The 19,914-nt window shown below is 36.9% G+C and overlaps 1 protein-coding gene across 9 annotated transcripts in view; it reads right to left on the bottom strand.

Moving 5' to 3' along the window:
• Nucleotides 1-19,914, bottom strand: part of JAK2 (Janus kinase 2) — a 147,010-nt gene that overhangs the window by 33,459 nt on the left and 93,637 nt on the right. For 7 of the 9 annotated variants that reach the window (XM_027614590.1, XM_027614588.1, XM_027614591.1 and 4 more), the window contains 4 exons: nucleotides 16,416-16,737; nucleotides 15,535-15,654; nucleotides 2,891-3,048; nucleotides 967-1,078 (listed from right to left, as the gene is read on the bottom strand). In XM_027614590.1, the coding sequence (XP_027470391.1) occupies nucleotides 967-1,078; nucleotides 2,891-3,048; nucleotides 15,535-15,654; nucleotides 16,416-16,737 (712 nt within the window). Of the gene's footprint in view, nucleotides 1-966; nucleotides 1,079-2,890; nucleotides 3,049-15,534; nucleotides 15,655-16,415; nucleotides 16,738-19,914 lie in introns of those variants that run through there. The other 2 variants (XM_027614595.1, XM_027614596.1) reach the window with 2 other exon arrangements.

Here is a 19,914-nt window from a genome sequence, read left to right as displayed (position 1 = left end):
CAGCCCTCATATGAGGCTGAGCAAATATAGTAAACATAGAAAAACACATTGTGAATTGATAATTGAATATAATGGACTGTTATATATTATGGTAAAAAAATACAATGAAATTAGGGTAGATTATTAGTATTATACAATGCTAAACGCATTGAGTAACCTACCCTATGTATTTATGGACAATTAATTTACTCCATATGCTAAATATGAATGCATTTTCTAAAAATTAAAATAATTGAATTACCAAATCCTTACTTTCTATACTTTTAAAAAGTAAGATAAATTTGGAAGCTGCAGTAAAGTTTCTCAAGATTTATACCATGAAACTGCCTTATAAGTGACAGTATCTTTTTAAATATTTTGGGTAATAAACAATCTTAGACAAGATCTAAAATTCTCTGTATTAACAGTGTGGTTTTATTGTAGTTTTATCCTTAAGACATACACAATGTAGAGCGTTATTCTTAATACTGGAAAACCACTAGTTAAAAGTGCTATGTTTGTTTGTTATCAACCTATTTCACTCTAATCCTGTAGCCATTACCAGTAAAAGCAAAATTTGCTTTTGATTCATTTAGTTCTGTGTGTTTTCGTAAAGATCTCCATTTTTGTGAAAGGAGACTTGGAGAGACTTGAAAAAATATGACACACTAGTAACATCCAAACATCAAAAAAGAAAATAAATTCCAAATAAAGACATTATAAATAATTTCATATTTTTATATAAATCCTAGAAATTATATCTTATTTATTGATACGGAATCCCTGAGGTAAACTAAGCATTGTTATGCTAGTTATCATATCCAGAGTTGTAATTCTGAGTATTAAAAAAAGAAACAATGGTAGATCAACATGAAGGGGAAATTACACAAACTAAATAAAGATGTTATCTTTGCCAGAGGAGAGAAGTGGAGTGGGAAATAAAATTAAAAAAAAAAAAAAATGTTACCATTAATGTGAAATACTAACCTCTACAGCAAAAGTCAGAAAATACTTATTAAAGTCCTTAGGACTGCATCGAAGTACATAGAGTCCAGTCTGATTACCTGCTTTCTTCAGTTTACTGATGGCAAAATCCATTCTAAAGGTAAAGAAGTAACTTGAATGATAATGTGACAAGTGCCATGACATTAAGACCAAAATGTCATCTAAGAGATCAAAAGTCAAATCTAAAAGTCTCAGAATTTTTATAAGTTTCCTCTACTTTATATGTTTATCAGTTATCTTACAAGGAAAAACACTGCTGCGCCTAGGTATTTTGCAATAAGTTCAAACCAATTCAACGGATTTTAAAAACAAATAAAAGGTATCATAAGACCCACAAAACCACTAAGAACATTTCATTCATTTGAGTTTTCTGCCTTCTAATTAAAAATTTAGTATTTTAAAAACCATACTCACTCCCATAAAACTTCATTTAACCATGCAAACAATATATTGTAAAACACTTATGTCTTTTCTACCACAGAAACTACTAATATAAAAATGTATACGCATTATTTTAATATTTAATATAATACCAAAGTATAATAGAAGACCTATGGCAAGTGACAAAGACTACTGATTTTCAAAATGTGCTATATGTTGTATTGAAGCTGAACATCTTGAAAGAAAAGTCAAAATGTAATCTGTATGAAAGCAGGAAAAATCTGTTTCATTCATTACTGTATTTCTCATACATAAACCAGTGGCACATATTAGGTACCCAGTAAATATTCTATAAATAAATGAAATAACGCTTGAATGGGTGGATAAATAACACATGAATGAAAGAAATGGTAGGAGTTTTTAAATACTAACCACCTAAGTTATAGAATGTTCAAGTAGTGTAACTTTTTTATAACAATACTTATTATTAAACAGATAAGAGGTATAGACAGAATCAAGTCTTAAACATCAGTCAGGATATGTTTTCTCAAATATTTAATTAAGGGTAGGTTAAGGTCAAGACACATATGCTCACGAACCCAGACTACTTCTTCTGCTCAAGTCTTTCAAGCCTGGTGCCAGTCACTAAAGTACATATTGGCTGAGAGAGAACTAGGACTTGGGGAAAACAGAAGTTATGCATGATCGTTGGCTTTATCCAGTATTCAAGTAAAGGTCTACAACTGTGCAGATCCATATGGTAGCTAGTAGCTGCAGGTTGCTATTTAAATATAAAGTTATTATATTAAATTTAAAATTCAGTTCCTCAGGGCACATGGGTGGCTTAGTCAGTTAAGCATCTGACTCTTGATCTCAGCTCAGGTCTTGATCTCAGGGTTGTGAGTTCAAGCCTTGCCCAGCATGAAGCCTACTTAAAAAAAAATTAATAAATTAAATAAAATAAATTAAAATTCAGTTCTTCAGTTACACTAGTGGCTACTGTATTACACAGCAGAGAAACAGAACATCTTCGTTTTCATCACTGCAGAAAGTACTACACAGCATTAGCCTTAGAAATAGGGACATCATATACATCTTGTGTTCAAAGCTTTCACTAGAAGGAGCGGGATTATCCAAAAATAATAACGATTATCAAATTTTGCATTGTGGTTCCTCTGCAGTATTTCAAAATTAATGAAATATAAATTGGAGGATTTTTTAAAAAAAATTAACACCTAAGAATTACTTAAACACACCAAGGCAAAAAAATGTCAGACTGTACAATTTAGAAGTATTATAGATTGGGATACAGATAGCAAATGATACCCTATATAATTCTAATTATTATGTAATCTGATTGCAAATAGACTTTTGTTTAAAAAAAAAAGAAGTTTTGGTCACATTAAGGTGGTATTTTGTTCCTCAACTCCTAAACCTACGTGTATCATTTCATTATGTAAAATTCTCTTTGTCAGTATCTCAATGACTTTTTAAAAATTTACTTTTAAAGTCAGTTATTACTCACAAAATTGGGCCATGACAGTTGCTTTGTATATTTTCAAGGACCATTGGAGGTGCTACTTCTTTACAGAGGTAATGATGTGCATCTGCAGTTAATCTATAATAGCCATCAATTAATGACACAAAGGACAAAGCTTCTCTTAATGAGCAAAGTTCAATTTCCTAAAAAGAGAAAAGAAAAAGAAATAATAAGTATCATTTAAAAAGTCAACTGCATGTTACATATTGAAAATTCTCTTCACTTCATGGTGTTAGATTAATTCCCTTAAATTAATTTTCTTCTAAATTACTCAAATGTCTTTTATGGCTCCCAATTACCCAATCTGAATTATAAATTCTTGTGTATGATATTTAAGACCCTCTCAAATATGGGCTTATCACATCTTTCCAGTTCACTTTTCATCCATAATTTTACTTTATTTCCCAATAACCGTATTAGACAAATATGTCAGTCATCTAAAAGTTGGTACTAATTAGAAATGAGCATTTATTTTCACATACCAAGTATACATCGCTAAGGTTAAAACATTCATACTATAAGTTCAAAGGTATGTAGTATAAACCAAAATCATATACAGGTATCTTATGATTGTATCATACATACATAAGTGAGCATATAATCACCCTAAAATGCAGTATCTAATTTAATGGAAAAACACCTTATTTAATGGAAGAAGCAACTTCTCCTAAAATAAGGAATAAGATGGAAAGCCCAATCTTAATAATGCATTGCATTGTATTTAATTAACATAATTAGGCCACAGAAAGAAATATAAGAATAGAAATTGGAAACAAGGAGATAAAACTATCTCAATTTGGAAATTACATGACTGTATTCTTAGGGAACCCAAAACTACTACCACACAAAGATAATTCATTAAGATAGTAGGATACAAAAAACAGCTTTTCACATACAGAAAAAATAGTCAATTAGACTATATAATGAAAAAAATAGCCTCATTTACACCAGCACACACACAAAAATAGTATCTAGTATTAAAATTCACCAAAAAAAGTGAAAAATCATTTTTAGAAACACTTCAAAACACTATTGTTAAAATGCAACTTTTTATTTGAATACAGGGATTTTACCATGTTCTTGGATAGGAAAATTCAACATCATACAGTTGTAAAAATCCTCCTTAAATTATTTTCTAATTTCTCACAATCCCAACAAAAATACCAACAGGTATTGGCAGAAAATAAGACAAATATGAGATTCAGAAACCAGGGATCCAAGAAAAGACAGACAAAATAATTCCCAGGACGGTAAGAGAAGGATGCCCAAGGCTTACAGCTGTGCATGGTCTAAAAAGCTACCCGTCCAGAAGAGACAGCAAAACCAGTGATCAAGAAGGGACTTTTCCAGCAAAGAAACAGAAGTGATATAATGTTTGACTGTGTGGAAGGATGTGTTGAAAAGTGAGCTACTTCATAGAGTTCTCATAAGGAATAGAAAGAGATACAGAGAAAAGATTCATACAAAGGAAAAAAGTTGAAGTAACGATGAGCCCCCAGAAAAACAAAACTTGCACAAGAATGGAAATGTGATTACAGAATACTACTTGCTTCAGCAATGAACAATATTTAGTCATAATGAGAACACAGACTACAGATTTATACCAAAAAGCATAATGAGAGAAGTGTGTGATGTATCAGAACTATAACAGGTATTTACCTAGCACAATAGGCCATAAAAACAGGTACTAGGGACGCCTGGGTGGCTCAGTGGGTTAAGGGTCTAAACTCTAGATTTCGGCTCAGGTCATGACTGCTCAGGTCACGACCGCAGAGTCGTAAGACTGAGCCCCATGTCTGGCTCCACACTGGGCATGGAGCCTGATTAAGATTTTCTCCCTCGGAGGGGAGCAAGATGGCGGAGGAGGACGAGACCTAAATTTTGACTGGTCCCAGGAATTCAGCTGGATAGGGATCAAACCATTCTGAACACCTATGAACTCAATAGGAGATGGAAGAAAAGAATAGCAGCAACTCTCTGAACAGAAAAGCTACCACTTTCCGGAAGATAGGACCTGCGGAGAAGTGAATCCGGGCGATATTTGGGAAGACAGACCACAGGGGGAAGGAGGCTCCATCAGCCCACTACCAGCGAGTGCTAGAGCCGCGGAGCACAAAATCGGAACTTTTAGAAGTCGGCTCCGCGGAGGGACATCGCTCCAGTGTCTAAGCAGGGGGTGGAACCCTCGCGGGACAGTGTGGTCTCAGGACCCTCGGGGTCACAGAAAGACCGGGGGTGCCTGAGTGCGGCAGAGCTCCCAGGTTCTGGAGCGGGGAAGCCAGCTGCAAAGACGGAGCCGAGGAATGAGCTCTCAGTGAGGGGTGGTCATAAATCGGGATCCGTGGCACAGTCGGCCCACTGCTCCTCCAGCAGGGACCCAACAAGCAGCAGATCCAGGGAGACACAGGCACGGGAGCACACCGCAGGAATGTGCCGGGTTTGGAGACTCCAAACGGGGTCGCGTGCCAGAGACAGAAACGCTCGGCCATAGGGGCCGGGTGAGCACAGAGTGTGGCTGGAGACCAGGGAGACGGGAGTGATTGACTGCTTTTCTCTGGGGGCGAACTGGGGAGTGGGGCCTCAAGTTGTCAGCTCCTCGGGGTGGAGATTGGGAGGCCTTCATTTTCACCCTGGTCCTCCAAAGCTGTACCAGAGCTTGCAGGGAACAAAAGCTACGGAGAGCAAACCCGAGCAGATTACTCAGCCTGGACCGACAAGGGCGGGGCAACTCCAACTCCGGCAAAGACATTTGGGAACCACCGCAACAGGCCCCTCCCCCAGAAGATCAGCAAGAACAGCCAGCCAAGACCAAGTTTACCAATCAAGAACGGAAGAACTCCAGCGCTAGGGGAATACAGCACATAGAATTCATGGCTTTTTTCCCCATGATGCTTTAGTCTTTCAAAGGTAATCTTTTTAATTTTCTTTTTCTTCTTCTATATTTTTTTAAATTTTTCTTTTGCCCTTCTTCAACCAACATCTTATCAATCCCTTCTTTAAAATCTTTTTTATTTTTCATTTTTAGAGTCCTATTCTATCCCTTCATTGTAGTTAACCATATATAAGTTGTTCTCTCTTTAAATTTTTGGGATACAGTTTCTAACAGACCAAAATATACCCTAAATCTCTAGTGTAAGGTTTTGTTCTAGTCTCCAGCCTGATCCCATTATCTCCCCTTTTTTTTAAATTTCTCTTCTTTTTTCAACCAACTTCTTATCAATTCCTTTCATAAAATCTTTTATAATTTTCATCTGTACAGTCATATTCTAACCCTTTATCGTATTTACCCTTATTTTTGTACATATATGTTTTTCTTTCTTTAAAATTTTGGGAGGCAGTTTCTTCTAACAGACCAAAATGCACCCCAAATCTAGTGTGTGCCACTGATCTATGCATCAGCCTAATCACAGTTGATCATATTCTGTTTTTTCTTTTCTTTTTTCTTTCTTTCCTTTTCTTTTCCCCCAGTTTGGGGTCTCTTCTGATTTGTTTAGTGTATATATTTCTGAGGTTGTTGTTACACTGTTAGCATTTTGTTCTCTTATTCATCTATTCTCCTCTGGACAAAATGGTAAGATGGAAAAAAATCACCTCAAAAAAAAGAACAAGAGGCAGTACCGACTACCGGGGACCCAATCAATACGGACATTGGTAAGATGTCGGAACTAGAGTTCAGAATGACAATTATAAAGATACTAGCTGGACTTGAAAAAAGCATGGAAGATACTAGAGAAATCACTTCTGGAGAAATAACAGAACTAAAATCTAACCAAGTCGAAATTAAAAAGGCTATTAATGAGATGTAATAAAAATGGAGGCTCTAAATGCTAGGATAAATGAGACAGAAAAGAGAATTAGTGATATAGAAGACCAAATGACGGAGAATAAAGAAGCTGAGAAAAAGAGAGATAAATAACTACTGGATCATGAGAGCAGAATTCGAGAGATAAGTGATACTGCAAGATGAGACAATATAAAATAATTGGGATCCTAGAAGAAGAAAGAGAGAGGGGGGCAGAAGGTATATTGGAACAAATTAGAGCAGAGAACTTCCCTACTTTGGGAAGGGAAATAGGCATCAAAAATCCAGGAGGCACAGAGAACCCCCCTCAAAAAATCAATAAAAATAGGTCAACACCCCGACATCTAATAGTACAACTTACAAGTCTCAGAGACAAAGAAAATCCTGAAAGCAGCTTGGAACAAGAGGTGTGTAACCTACAATGGTAGAAACATTAGATTGGCAACAGACCTATCCAGAGAGACGTGGCAGGCCAGAAAGCACTGGCATGATATATTCAGAGCACTAAATGAGAAAAGTATGCAGCCAAGAATACTATATCCAGCTAGACTCTCATTGAAAATAGAAGGAGAGATAAAAAGCTTCCAGGAGAAACAAAAACTAAAGGAATTTGCAAACACGAAAACAGCCCTATGAGAAATACTGAAAGGGGTCCTCTAAGCAAAGAGAGAGCCTAAAAGTAACATAGACCAGAATGGAACAGAGACAATATACAGTAACAGTCACCTCACAGGCAATACAATGGCACTAAATTCATATCTTTCAATAGTTACCCTGAATGTAAATGGGGTAAATGCCCCAATCAAAAGACACAGGCTATCAGATTGGATTAAAAAACAAGACCCACTGATACGCTGTCTTCAAGAGACTCATTTTAGACCCAAAGACACGCCCAGATTGAAAGTGAGGGGGTGGAAAACCATTTACCATGCGAATGGACACCAAAAGAAAGCTGGGGTGGCAATCCTTGTATCAGACAAATTAGATTTTAAACCAAAGACTATAATAAGAGATGAGGAAGAACACTATATCATACTTAAAGGGTCTATCCAACAAGAAGATCTAACAATTGTAAATATCTACGCCCCTAACATGGGAACAGCCAATTATATACGCCAATCAATAACAAAATCAAGGAAACACATCAACAACAATACAATAATAGTAGGGGACTTTAACAGCCCCCTGACTGAAATGGACAGATCATCTAAGCAAAAGAGCAACAAGGAAGTACAGACTTTAAATGATACACTGGACCAAATGGACTTCACACATATTCAGAACATTCCATCCCAAAGCAACAGAATACACATTCTTCTCTCGTGCCCATGGAACATTCTCCAGAATAGATCACATCCTAGGTCACAAATCAGGTCTCAACCGATACCAAAAGCCTGGGATCATTCCCTACATATTTTCGGACCACAATGCATTGAAACTAGAACTCAATCACAAGAGGAAAGTTGGAAAGAACTCAAATACATGGAGGCTAAAGAGCATTCTACAAAGAATGAACGGGTCAACCAGGAAATTAAAGAAGAATTTAAAAAATTCATGGAAACAAATAAAAGTGAAAACACAACTGTTCAAAATCTTTGGGATGCAGCAAAGGCAGTCCTCAGACGAAAGTATATAGCAATACAAGCCTTTCTCAAGAAACAAGAAAGGTCTCAAATACACAACCTAACTCTACACCTAAAGGAGCTGGAGAAAGAAGAGCAAATAAAGCCTAAACCCAGCAGGAGAAGGGAAGTAATAAAGATCAGAGCAGAAATCAATGAAATAGAAACCAAAAGAACAGAACAGATCAACGAAACTAGGAGCTGGTTCTTTGAAAGAATTAATAAGATTGATAAACCCCTGGCCAGACTTATCAAAAAGAAAAGAGAAATGACCCAAATAAATAAAATCAAGAATGAAAGAGCAGACATCACAACCAACACCAAAGAAATACAAACAATTATAAGAACATATTATGAGCAACTATATGCCAGCAAATTAGATAATCTGGAAGAAATAGATGCATTCCTACAGATTTATAAACTACCAAAACTGAACAGGAAGAAAAGAGAAAACCTGAACAGACTCATAACCACTAAGGAAATTGAAGCAGTCATCAAAAATCTCCCAACAAACAAGAGCCCAGGGCCAGATGACTTCCCAGAGGAGTTCTACCAAACATTTAAAGAAGAATTAATACCTACTCTTCTGAAACTTCCAAAACATAGAAATGGAAGGAAAACTTCCAAACTCTTTTTACGAGGCCAACAATACCTTGATCCCCAAACCAGACAAAGACCCCATCAAAAAGGAGAACTAGAGACCAACATCCTTGATGAACATGGATGCAAAAATTCTCACCAAAATACTAGCCAATAGGATCCAACAGTACATTAAAAGGATTATTCACCACGACCAAGTGGGATTTATCCCTGGGCTGCAAGGTTGGTTCCACATCTGCAAATCAATCAATGTGATATAATACATTGAGAAAAGAAAGAACAAGAACCATATGATCCTCTCAATAGATGCAGAAAAAGCATCTGACAAAGTACAGCATCCTTTCCTGATCAAAACTCTTCAGAGTATAGGGATAGAGGGTACATACCTCAATATCATAAAAGCCATCTATGAAAAACCCACAGCGAATATCATTCTCAATGGGGAAGAACTGAGAGCTTTCCCCCTGAGGTCAGGAACGCGGCAGGGATGTTCACTATCACCACTGCTATTCAACATAGTATTAGAAGTCCAAGCCACAGCAATCAGACAACAAAAAGAAATCAAAGGCATCCAAATCGGCAAAGAAGTCAAACTCTCACTCTTTGCAGATGATATGACACTTTATGTGGAAAACCCAAAAGACTCCACCCCAAAACTACTAGAATTCAAACAGGAATTCAGAAAAGTGGCAGGATATAAAATCAATGCACAGAAATCAGCTGCATTTCTTTACACCAACAACAAGACAGAAGAGAAATTAAGGAATCGATCCCATTTACAATTGCACCCAAAACCATAAGATACCTAGGAATAAATCTAACCAAAGAGGCAAAGGATCTGTACTCAGAAAACTATAAAATATTCATGAAAAAAACTGAGGAAGGCAGAAAGAAATGGAAAAACATTCCATGCTCCTGGACTGGAAGAACAAATATTGTGAAGATGTCAATGCTACCTAGCGCAATCTACACATTTAATGCAATTCCCATCAAAATACCATCCACTTTTTTTCAAAGAAATGGAAAAAATAATCCTAAAATTTGTATGGAACCAGAAAAGACCCCAAACAGCCAGAAGAATGTTGAAAAAGAAAAGCAAAGCCGGTGGCATCACAATTCCAGACTTCAAGCTCTATTACAAAGCTGTCATCATCAGGACAGTATGGTACTGGCACGAAAACAGACACATAGATCAATGGAACAGAATCGAGAGCCCAGAAATGGACCCTCAACTCCATGGTCAACTAATCTTTGACAAAGCAGGAAAGAATGTCCAATGGTAAAAAGACAGTCTCTTCAACAAAGGGTGTTGGGAAAATTGGACAGCCACATGCAGAAGAATGAAACTGGACCATTTCCTTTCACCACACACAAAAATAGACTCAAAATGGATGAAAGACCTAAATGTGAGATAGAAGTCCATCAAAATCCTCGAGGAGAACACAGGCAGCAACCTCTTCGACCTCAGCTGCAGCAACTTCTTCCTAGAAACATCACCAAAGGCAAGGGAAGCAAGGGCAAAAATGAACTATTGGGACTTCATCAAGATAAAAAGCTTTTGCGCAGCAAAGGAAACAGTCAACAAAACCAAAAGACAACCGACAGAATGGGAGAAGATATTTGTAAATGACATATGAGAGAAAGGGCTAGTATCCAAAATATAAAGAACTTATCAAACTCAACACCCAAAGAACAAATGATCCAATCAAGAAATGGGCAGAAGACATGAACAGACATTTTTCCAAAGAAGACATCCAAATGGCCAACAGACACATGAAAAAGTTCTCAACATCGCTCGGCATCAGGGAAGTCCAAAACAAAACCTCAATGAGATACCACCTCACACCCGTCAGAATGGCTAAAATTAACAAGTCAGGAAATGACAGATGTTGGCGGGGATGCGGAGAAAGGGGAACCCTCCTACACTGTTGGTGGGAATGCAAGCTGGTGCAGCCACTCTGGAAAACAGTATGGAGGTTCCTCAAAAAGTTGAAAATAGAGCTATCATATGACCCAGCAATTACACTACTGGGTATTTACCCCAAAGATACAAATGTAGTGATCCAAAGGGCTAGGTACACCCCAATGTTTATAGCAGCAATGTCCACAATAGCCAAACTATGGAAAGAGCCTAATTGTCCATCAACAGATGAATGGATAAAGAAGATGTGGTGTATATATATACAATGGAATATTATGCAGCCATCAAAAGGAATGAGATCTTGCCATTTGCAACCACATGGATGGAACTACGGTATTATTATTAAGAGGGTATTATTATTAAGCGAAATAAGTCAATCAGAGAAAGACATGTATCATATGACCTCACTGATATGAGGAATTCTTAATCTCAGGAAACAAACTGAGGGTTGCTGGAGTGAGGGTGGGTGGGAGGGATGGGGTGGCTGGGTGATAGACATTGGGGAAGGTATGTACTATGGTGAGAGCTGTGAATTGTGTAAGACTGATGAATCACAGACCTGTACCTCTGAAACAAATAATACATTATATGTTTAAAAAAAAGAAAAAAAAAAGAAGATAGTAGGAAGGGAAAAATGAAGGGGGGCGAATCGGAGGGAGAGATGAACCATGAGAGACTGTGGACTCTTAAGGAATAAACTGAGGGTTCTAGATGGAAGGGAATGGGGGGATGGGTTAGCCTGGTGATGGGTATTAAGGAGGGCACGTAATGAATGGAGCACAGGGTATTATATGCAAACAATGAGTCATGGAACACTACATCAAAAACTAATGATGTAATGTATGCTGATTAACATAACAGAATAAAATAAAATTAAAAGAAAAATGATTTTCTCCCTCTCCCTCTGCCCCTCCCCACCCCTGCTCAAGCTCTCTCTCTTGCAAAAACTAAAAAAAATTTTAAAAATAGGTACTAAAAAGGATACCATAAACAATCTTAAAAGACTGGGGAATTGTAAATCTGTACACCAAAGGACTAATACTCATTACATATTGAGAAGAAAAGCTATAGATCAATTAGAAACAGAAAGAAAAAAATCAAAGGATATGGGAAAACAATCCACTGAAGAGAGATACAAACAGCTGGCTTGTGAACACATGAGAAATTTTTCCAACTCAGGTTCTAATTAAGGAAATGAAATATAACACAGGGTAGCAATTTTTGTCCCATCAGTTTGGCAAAATATTTAAAAATTGGTAACATCCAAGGATGCTGCAATGAACATGGGGGTACAAATATCTCTTTGAGTAGGGATTCTGTTTCCTTTGGATATATATGCCCAGAAGTGGAATAGCTAAATCAAGATGCTAAATTTTATGAAGTGTCTTTTACCACATTTTTTAAGAGAAAAAAAGAAAGACAAAGAAAAATGTCAGAGTAAAAAGGATGGTTTAAAAAAAAAAGTGTAACTAATATAGAACAGACTGGAAAAATGAAATAATAAGCAAAAATTTATTTCTCATATCTAGCAATAATTTTAGAAAAATATATATTGAGAAAAGGTTCTTAATCCTAAGTAACAGAAAAAGCATAATATATCACGATTAAAATTCAACAAGAAACATGCTGTAGCAGTATGAATAAAACCATCAAGTTACTGAAAAACATAAAATAATACTTGGATACAAGGAGAAATACAGTGTATCCCTTAAATAGAAAATGTAATATGGTAAAGAAATAGCCATTCTTCCCAAATTAATCTTTAGAGCAATTCTAACAAAATGTAAATGTAATACTTCGAGGAGCTTTAGGACTACTCAACAAAGAGGGCAATGCCACACTGATGGGTTTAAGTTGTCAAATCATCCATTTCAGTTTACAATAGGCCCTATCACTTAGCTAACACTATGACCTTGGAAAGTTGCTTAACCTCTCTGTTGCAGACTTAAAAATAAAGCCAACAGGTTCAAATACCATCCCATAAATAAGTCCTTTATGTTACTACAGGATGTTCACATAAGCATCCATGAACTCTTCTAGAAATACTTACTCTTTTATAAATACCACCTTTACAGAATGAAGACATACCCTGTTTCAGTGCACTTCGCTTTATTGAGTATCTCAGATATTGCCTTTTTTTTTTTTTTAAAACACATTGAAGGTCTGTGACAACCCTGCATCAAAAGCAAGTCTATTGGCGCCACTTTTCCAATAGCATTTGCTCACTACTGTCTTGGGAGATGAACAATGAGATTAATGTTTTTATGCCTACTACCACAACATCCATTCAGCAGCCTGTGGATCAAAGAGTCATTTCAATATTCAAGACCTGTTATTTAAAAAATACATTTCTTAAGGCTATAGCTGCCATAGATAGTATTCCTCTGCCAGGTCTGGGCCATCACTGAAAACCTTCCAGAAAGGAGTCACCATTCCAGATGCCAATTAGAACATCTGTGTTCATGGGAAGAGGTCAAAATATCAACATGAAGAGGAGTTTGGAAGAAGTTGATTCCAACCCTCACAGATGACTTTGAGGTGTTCGAAACTTCAGGGGAAGAAGTAATCTCAGAAGTGGTGTAAATAGCAAGAGAATTAGAAGCGGAGGCTGAAAGTGTGGGGCACTTGGGTGGCTCAATTAGTTGAGCATCTGACTCATGATTTCAGCTCAGGTCATGATCTCATGGGTCCTGGGATTGAGCCCCACATTGGGCTCCGTGCTCAGTGAGCAGTCTGCTTGGATTCTCTGCCTCTCTTTCTCCCCCACCCCTGATCGCACACATGTGCTCTAGCTCTCTTTTTCTCTCCCTTTTTCTCTCTCTCTCAAATAAATAAAATCTTTAAAAAAAAATTATAAATTTTTTAAAAATGTGGCTGCAATCTCCTGATATAACTTGAATGGATAAGGAGTTGCTTCTTATGGATGAGCAAAGAAAGTGGTTTTTTGAAAGGGAAGCTACTCGTGGTGAAAATATTGTGAAGACTATTGAAATAACAAAAAAGGATTTAGAATATTACATCAACTTAGCTGCTAGAGCAGCAACTTGGTTTGAGAGGACTGACTCCAATTTTGAAAGAAATTCTACTGTGGGTAAAATGCTATCAAGCAACATTACATGCTACAGAGAAATCACTTGTCCATGGAAGAGTCAGCTGACATGGCAAACTTCATTTTTGCCTTATTTTAAGAAATTGCCATAGCCTCAGCAAACAGCACCCTGATCAGTCAGCAGCCATTAACACTGAGACAAGACGCTCCACCAGCAAAAAGATTATAACTCACTGAAAGCTCAGATGATGGTTAGCATTTCTTAGCAATAAAGTATTTTTAATTAAGGTATATACATTGTTTTTTCTTAGACATAATGCTATTGCATACTTAATAGATTACAGTATAGTGTCAACATAACTTTTATATGCACTGGGAAACAAAAAAATTCCTTTGACTCGCTTTATTGCAATATTTGCTTTATTGTGGTGGTCTAGAACCGAATCCACAAAATAGCCAAGGTATGCCTATAAATATTTAGGTGTGCTTATACAATACACATGTGTAATTTTGATATTTACAGAATAAATATTTCTTCTATTAATTCCACATTGCAGTTGAAAATTATTAATCACCGTTTCACTGATCCATGAAATACCTATCAAGCTCTTTCTAAAGTAGGGCCTGGAGTACTATGCCAGGTGCAGAGGGTAAAAACACATACCCCAAAATGATCCCGACAATCAAGAAGCTCATGGTCTAGTAGGTAGTAACTGTACACTATTTACATATTTTTATCTAAGAATAGGAAAGTATGCTGACTAAAGTGAATTACAAGTTAGTTATAATTTTAGTAAATATAACCCTAAAATAGATAGGCAGAGGTCATACAAATACTGAAGTTAAACGAACACATAACATTAATGTGCCGTTTAAGCCAGGAGGTCAAAAAATACCGGAGTTAAAAAGAAAACAGCCACATAAGTAAGCAATTTTAAAGAAGAGTATGAAAGGAATTTACTTCCTCCCTTTCAATTAAAATAAATGGGATCTCTAACCACTTACCACGGTGAGCACTGTGTAAAGTATAGAACTGTCAAGTCATGATGTACATCTGAAACTAATATAATATTGTATTTGACATTAAAAAAATTAAAAAATAAAAAATAAGTGGGTTTTCTGAAGCTAATCAAAGAAAGAGAAAGAATTAATTTTTTAGAACCAATCATGTGTTTCAGCTTGGGTAGGGCTAACCCGGGATTGGTTTACACTGTTACGTGAATCCCAGAAAGCACTGTTTTGAATTCTTTTTCTCCTTTAATTAGGCAGTATGACTGCCATTACGCACATCCCTACTGGTAAAAAAAAAAAAAAAAGTTTGGAATGAGCATTATGACAGGGAATCAGCACAACCCAGAGTGGGGGCAGAGGGGGTTGGGCGGAGTAACTGTTGCCTTGCTAATCATTAAATGAGTGAAAAATACATTAATGTTCGAGAAACTCTGGAAAGATAGTGTTGGTAGTGATACAAAAGCTAGATGTAAACAAAACCTTACTAAACTGATGTTTATGTTTAGAGTTATACTTAAAACTGTAATCAGAATTCCTAGGAGAAAATAACTTTGGTATTAAGATTCTAAAATACTTATTTCTGACAACAAGCATAATCATTATTTGGTTATAAAGCAGACTTACCAGATTTTTACCATCTTGCTTATGGATAGTTACAATTCTACTTTCATTTGAGCCTTCTTGGCTTGCTTGCTTAATAGTAACATCAATAATATCAGGAAAGTCACAATATAACTGTAAATCCTATAATGAAGAGCATTTGAGATTAAAAACAGGTAAAACTAAGGGAGCCATTTTAAAACAAAACTTATGAAGGACATTAACATTCATTCCAAATTCTTTAAAATAAAAAAGTATTGATAGTAACTAAATGGGATTCTCTCCCTCAATAACGTAACCCTAAGACTTAACCATATCTTCTTTGACTTAAAAATGAGAGCATTAAAATGTTACAGGAATCTAATCATGCTACAGTTCCCTTCAATCCAATCAACATCAAGTGGAACCACTGTCAGAAAACTGAAAGTTTAACCACCAAAGAAGGAAGGTAAAGACAAATCTCTAATAACGATCTAAGAACATAGATATGAACAAACTAAAACTTCTAGTGCAAAACTTAGAAAAACTAACTATACATCATCATAAAATCAATTAAAATTAATCTTTCCTAATTAAATTTTATGCTTGTGCCTATTATCAATAACAGCAAAATTATAAAAAGAGGCAAAACTACCTTAAAATCACTTTAGGAATTCAAGCCTTTTTGAAAACTGTAAGAACCATTACTAACGTTTGTCATAAAAAAACTAAATAAAAAACCACATAAGAACAATGAGAAAAGAATTATAGATACGACTCTGATGGCTTCACACTATTAAAAACTTCCACTTCGATCAGTGAGAGAAGAGAACTGCAAGACCATGTTTCCAATGAGTAAAATTACTGTGCTTCTAGTGCCATTCACTTAGACTAACGAAGAATGAGAACATACCGTGAAGGATTACCTGTTCTGCCAGAGTCTCACTTTCTTTATGTTTCCCTCTTGACCACTGAATTCCACCGTTTCCAGTTATTATAACGGTTGCAAAAATCTCCTCACCTGAAGGCCCTCTTCCAGGTTCTTTTACTTCAAACTGCTCTGTGTAGAAGGCAGACTGAAGAGCTTCCAGATTTATAAGATACTTAAGTTTCAAGTTTCTGGCAGTGGCTTTGCAATGGCTGAATTGCTCAATAAATCTGCGAAATCTGTACCTTATTCGTTTCCTTGTCAAAATATGATAGTCTTGGATCTTTGCTCGAACACATTTTGGTAAGAATGTCTTGTAGCTGGGGATAAAGAACACACACAGAAAAACAAAACAAATTGGAAGGTAAATCTAAAATGACACTGAAAGAGAAATTACCACCTTTCTCCACAACAGGTAAGTGCCGCAGCACAGAGGTCAAGTGGAGAAAGGTGACACAGCTACCACGCATACAATATTAAGGTTTTGTCAGATGATGGAAATACATATAAAAATTCTCTGAGTTACCATAAATGTTTAGAATAGGGTATGTTAATCTTCTTCCCCTAATGAAATGAAGACTTAGTCTAGCTAATAATGGAGTCTCTAAAAATTTGTTTTCTGATTATCTTATACCTCATTTTTTGCAACACCGTGTTGCAAATATTTCCTATGACGCTGTACACCAAAATTCACCTGAATTCTGGAAACTGTTACACTCTGTTGGATGCTACAGTTGTTCATTATGCAAACATACTCCTTTTGTATACATTATTTTCTGGCCCTTTTCAGTAACTCCTAATAATTCCTTTGCCATCAAAACAATTCTACTTAGAAATGTTCTGACACTTTTGTACCTCTACCTCTATGTAAAATATCCTAAAGAAGAGAGATAACGTCTCCCCTGTTCAAATATCTGACCAATGAAGAGCATTTCATTTCTGAAGGTACAACTGCATTAAATTTCCATGCCTTCACCTAGGCTAATCCTTCTTCCCATCATCCATTTCCCTATCTGGTTAGCTCTAACTCACTCCAACAGTCTCAGCTCAAGCATCATCAAATCCAGGCAACCTTTCTCTATGACTGTTAGATGTTCCTCTCCCTTTGTCTGACAGTATTCTGTGCACCACTCCATAGTATCACTTCTCACTTTATCCTGTATCTGAGTATTTAAAGCTAGTGCTCTGGCTGGCTCATGCTGAGAGCTTACATTTTAAGACTATGTAGTTGTTTGCTAAAGAGCTGTCATTAAAATTTAAGTTCTATAAAGTTACAAATAAATCATAGTAAAAATATAGGTAATACTCAAAATGTATCACTTCCTAATTATTTTACATTTTAAATTTTTACATTTACTACTTCCTATGCTTTTAAGGCTGTTTACATCTCTCGTACATGAGTGGTGAAAAAGATTTGCTATTGCTCATCTCTTCCCAATTCTACATTCAGGCACATCAGGTTGATACCCTGAAACTGGCCATAGGCAGGATTTATACCATGGACGTCAGCAAAGATGGCAAACAAATCACATCTTTGGGGTTTTTTTGAGAACTGGTTGTTACGCATTTACTCATACACCACCGCTTCTTCCCTCCCGTACTCTGCCTGAACCCCGCTGACGAACACTCAGTTTTGTACTCAAGTACAGAGCTGCTGGAGGGTCATTTGGCAAGGTAGGCAGGGCGGTATAAATTCATAATCACCAATTTCAAACACGCTTTCAGCACGACCATCCATTTGACAACGCTTCTCTGCTCAACTAATTCTCCCAAGTTCCACAACTATGTCAAACCCTCTCCCATTTCCTCAAACTGCCTACTACCTTTCTTCTGCCTCAAACGTCAGCTGTATTCCTCCTTACGTTCAGCAAATGACTTCATCTCTTTCTTTGGGGGGAAAAAAGAGCTTCTCTAAGCAGAGCTCCCTCCACATGACGCTGGCAAATCTACATACATCTGCACCCATTCCCTCCTCCTCCCCACCTGTGACAACAAAGGCGGTATAAACCAGCGAGGTAAAGCCACTTCCTGGACACGTATGTACCTATCGTCTCTTTCTTCCTCTAATATACATTCACCCTCTGGGGACTTTTATTTCTCTTCGAACCACAACACACTAACGGTCGTCCCACCTTAAATGTAAAATTTCTTTGTGCCACATATCCCTTCAGCTCCAGCCATTCTGGCCTAATTTTGACAGAGTTTATACAGCCATTTCCATTTACGCTTCAATTCACTCCAGTCTAACTTCTGCTCCATCATTCCACAGAAAATGCTTTTGCTAAAAATCAAGACTTTCACGTTGCTAAAACCAAACTCCCACATTCACCTCCCTTGTCATTCTTCAGCAGCATCCAACACTGCTGATCATTCTCTCCTTCAATTTTCTCCCCTTAGCTTTCCTCGCTTTATTCCTGTCTCTTGGGATACTTCTCAATCTTCTTTTCAGGTTCACTCCCACCTGGTGATTAAGGCTGAAGTTCCTCAAGACCTGAGGCCCTCCTCTCTTCTTATTTATACTCTTTCTCTCTAGGTTCCCTAGATGCAAACGACTCTGGTATCTGTCTCCAGCACTGACCTCTACACTCCATACCCTAATCTTCCACAGGCAAGTCAATTGATACATTTAATTTAAATGTCTCCAAAGCTCCTCAAACAATGCGTCAAACCAAACTCACAAGTCCTGACATCCTCCCCTGAAAGATCCTCTTGTAGCATTTCCTATCTAAGTAAAGAGCACTGCAATTCACCCATGACCCAGGAATCACCCTTGAGGCCGCCTTCCCCTTGGATTCCCATTATTCCATTCATCACCACGTTTCCATGAGTTTGCCTTCTAAATACTTCTCTTAGTTGCCCATTTTTCTCATTACTAACTCATTAGTAACCGCATCTCCTGGAGGAAAATACTGTAATGGCCTTAGTCTCTGGGCAACTGGCATTCCCCTTTACTCATACCACTGTCCAATTTTGTTTTCTACACTGGACTCAGGGGGATCTTTTAAAATCACAAATCTAATCATTTCACCATTGCTTAATACCCTTGCATGGTTTCTGAGTGCTCGTAACCTTGTCCACATGGCTCTAAGGTTCTGTAGGTTCTGGTCCAGCCCCTGCTTTGCCTCCTCCTAACTCTTCGGGCTCTAGCCATACTGACTCTCTTCACTCTTTCCACGCTCCCTTCTGCTACAAGGCCTCTTCCATGAGTCTCTACACACTCCCTCCCTCCTCTCTCTCTCTGGCCGTTAAATTCTACTCTTTTTTTCAGATCTCACAAGTCACACTTTGTTCCTAACAATTATATATTTCTAAATAAACAGATATACAAAATTTAATAAGTCTAGACAGCATAGAGGAGAGCCTCAGGAAATTTAGAATAAACACTGAAAAGACAAAAAATAGACTCAGAATACAAATGATTCTTGCTTAACTACTGACAAAAATGTTAGTTACCAAGAGACTTATTAAATCTGAATGCAATTTATATAAACATTTTA

The sequence above is a fragment of the Zalophus californianus genome, chromosome 13 (assembly GCF_009762305.2).
Source record: "Zalophus californianus isolate mZalCal1 chromosome 13, mZalCal1.pri.v2, whole genome shotgun sequence".
Taxonomy (NCBI): Eukaryota; Metazoa; Chordata; class Mammalia; order Carnivora; family Otariidae; genus Zalophus; species Zalophus californianus.
Note: the sequence above shows the minus strand (reverse complement) of the source record. Positions and strands in the feature narration are given on the sequence as shown.